A 3018-nucleotide genomic window follows, 5' to 3' on the forward strand; every position below is an offset into this window, starting at 1 on the left:
ATGGGGCATGTTGGTCGGGGTGGGACTAGTGTAGGTGGGGCATGTTGGTCGGGGTGGGACTAGTGTAGATGGGGCATGTTGGTCGGGGTGGGACTAGTGTAGATGGGGCATGTTGGTCGGGGTGGGACTAGTGTAGGTGGGGCATGTTGGTCGGGGTGGGACTAGTGTAGATGGGGCATGTTGGTCGGGGTGGGACTAGTGTAGATGGGGCATGTTGGTCGGGGTGGGACTAGTGTAGATGGGGCATGTTGGTCGGGGTGGGACTAGTGTAGATGGGCATGTTGGTCGGGGTGGGACTAGTGTAGCTGAAGTCACACCAGCTTCTAACTTTCAGCCGGTTTCTGTCTGTCTCTCTCTCTCTCCCCCCCACACAGTCTCTGGTAGAGTCGTTAGAGACTGGGGTACTAGGCTGCTGGAAGGGGCTCCTACTCCCACCCTGCTCCCTCCCTGAGCTCCAGCAGGAGGCGATCTCCCTCACGCAAGTCCTGCAAGCCAATGGCAACAAGCTAGTGACCAAGGAACTGATCGCTGTGAGTGTTTGTATCTCTCTCCCCCCCTCTCTCTCTCTCTCTCTCTCTCTCTCCCCCCCTCTCTCTCTCTCTCTCTCCCCCCCCCCCCCCCTCTCTGTCCGTTACACAGAAACATAGACAACAGGTGCAGGAGTAGAGGCCATTCGGCCCTTCGAGCCAGCACCATTCGCCATTCAATATGATCACGGCTGATCACATCCAACTCAGTATCCCGTACCTGCCTTCTCTCCATACCCCCTGATCCCTTTAGCCACAAGGGCCACATCTAACTCCCTCTTAAATATAGCCAATGAACTGGCCTCAACTACCCTCTGTGGCAGAGAATTCCACAGATTCACCACTCTCTGTGTGTGGGGAAAAAAAATGTTTTTCTCATCTCGGTCCTAAAAGATTTCCCCCTTATCCTTAAAACTTGATGATGGAGTTCACACTGTGACTGGCTACGCAGTCATGAGTATAGAGTGAGTACAGCAGGGGGCTGAGCATTCATGAGTATAGAGTGAGTACAGCAGGGGGCTGAGCATTCATTAGTATAGAGTGAGTACAGCAGGGGGCTGAGCATTCATTAGTATAGAGTGAGTACAGCAGGGGGCTGAGCATTCATGAGTATAGAGTGAGTACAGCAGGGGGCTGAGCACTCATGAGTATAGAGTGAGTACAGCAGGGGGCTGAGCACTCATGAGTATAGAGTGAGTACAGCAGGGGCTGAGCACTCATGAGTATAGAGTGAGTACAGCAGGGGGCTGAGCATTCATTAGTATAGAGTGAGTACAGCAGGGGGCTGAGCATTCATGAGTATAGAGTGAGTACAGCAGGGGGCTGAGCCCCCTTGTCCTGGACTTCCCCAACATCGGGAACAATCTTCCTGCATCTAGCCTGTCCAACCCCTTAAGAATTTTGTAAGTTTCTATAAGATCCCCCCTCAATCTCCTAAATTCCAGCGAGTATAAGCCGAGTCTATCCAGTCTTTCTTCATATGAAAGTCCTGCCATCCCAGGAATCAGTCTGGTGAACCTTCTCTGGGCTCCCTCTATGGCAAGAATGTCCTTCCTCAGATTAGGAGACCAAAACTGTACGCAATACTCCAGGTGTGGTCTCACCAAGACCCTGTACAACTGCAGTAGAACCTCCCTGCTCCTAGACTCAACTCGTTTTGCTATGAATGCCAACATACCATTGGCTTTCTTCACTGCCTGCTGCACCTGCATGCCTACTTTCAATGACTGGTGTACCATGACACCCAGGTCTCGTTGCATCTCCCCTTTTCCTAATCGGCCACCATTCATATATAATCTATTTTTTCTCTCTCTCCCCCCCCCCCTAGGCAGCTCTCTCAGCCTCTCACAGACTCTCCCCGGAGGAGATTCTCTCGTTGGCTCGAGGCCTGGTGGGGAACCAAGGGCAGGAGGTGGGGGAGAGACTGTCCGACATCGTGGAGAGGCTGAGCCCCCTGACTGGCGATCTACATACTCCCGCACAGATCATACTGATGCTGGACAAGGTAGGGGAGAGAGAGGGATGAGAGGGAGATGAGAATATGCAGGGGAGATAGGTGAGGGGATGAGAGGGGAGGAGGAGAAGAGAGTGGAGTGGAGGTGAGGAGAGGGGACGGAGGGGAGGGAGATATGAGAGAAGAGAGACCTGGGTGCACAGGCAGTGAATAAAAGCCAATGGTCTGTTAGCATTCATAGCAAAAGGACACCACCCCCCACCAGTGACAGGGAGAGCCCTTCAGCAGGTGTCTCCTTGACCTGCCATGAGATCACCCCCACCGGGGACTATCCACACAGGGAGGACCAGGACAATTTACCAAATAGATTATTAGTGCCGTAGGACCTAGGAGTCCTGGGAGAGAGGCCGGAACTGTCCCCATCTTTTGTGGGAGCTGGGATGAGAGCGACCACCCCATGAGGAAAAGCTTGAAAGACAAAAAAACACTACACCAATAGAATTAAGAATATGTGTATCGCAGATTTAACGGACACAGGAAAAAAGTTTTCAAACCCGGGAGTTTGAAGTCTGTGATTCAGATCCTCATGGGCAAACACCATGGTTCACTCTGGAGCTAAATTCACACACACAGAGATAACACACACACATAAATTAAACACACAGAACAGAGTAGGGACCACATACACACACACAGGAACTGGGACACTATTGTGGATGATCAATATATAGACAACATTGAGTGGCGATGTGCGGCTGAAGGCCCTCACTTTAAAAACCGGCCTCGGTGTCAGGATATACGGCACTTTAACACACGCACACACCTGCACACAATTATACACACACACACACTAAAACCACCACATATACACAACATACAGGACCACACAGACTAACACACAACACACACAAATACACACACACACACAACACACACACACACCCACACACACACACACTACACACACAACACACACACATATATAGAAACACACCATATATAAAATACAAAAAACATACAACACACACAAAAGGGAGC

At 51.0% G+C, this 3018-nt stretch overlaps 1 protein-coding gene across 1 annotated transcript in view; it reads left to right on the forward strand.

Annotated features, from left to right (window-relative positions):
* espl1 (extra spindle pole bodies like 1, separase) overlaps positions 1 to 2031 on the forward strand; it is a gene marked incomplete at its 3' end in the record, with an annotated part of 7128 nt that extends 5097 nt beyond the window's left edge. The window contains exons 3-4 of the mRNA XM_055665356.1: positions 375 to 530; positions 1855 to 2031. Coding sequence (XP_055521331.1) covers positions 375 to 530; positions 1855 to 2031 — 333 coding nt within the window. The remainder of the gene's footprint in view (positions 1 to 374; positions 531 to 1854) is intronic.
* Between the last annotated feature and the right edge of the window lie 987 nt (positions 2032 to 3018).

This window comes from Leucoraja erinacea, unplaced genomic scaffold, assembly GCF_028641065.1.
Source record: "Leucoraja erinacea ecotype New England unplaced genomic scaffold, Leri_hhj_1 Leri_1196S, whole genome shotgun sequence".
Taxonomy (NCBI): domain Eukaryota; kingdom Metazoa; phylum Chordata; class Chondrichthyes; order Rajiformes; family Rajidae; genus Leucoraja; species Leucoraja erinaceus.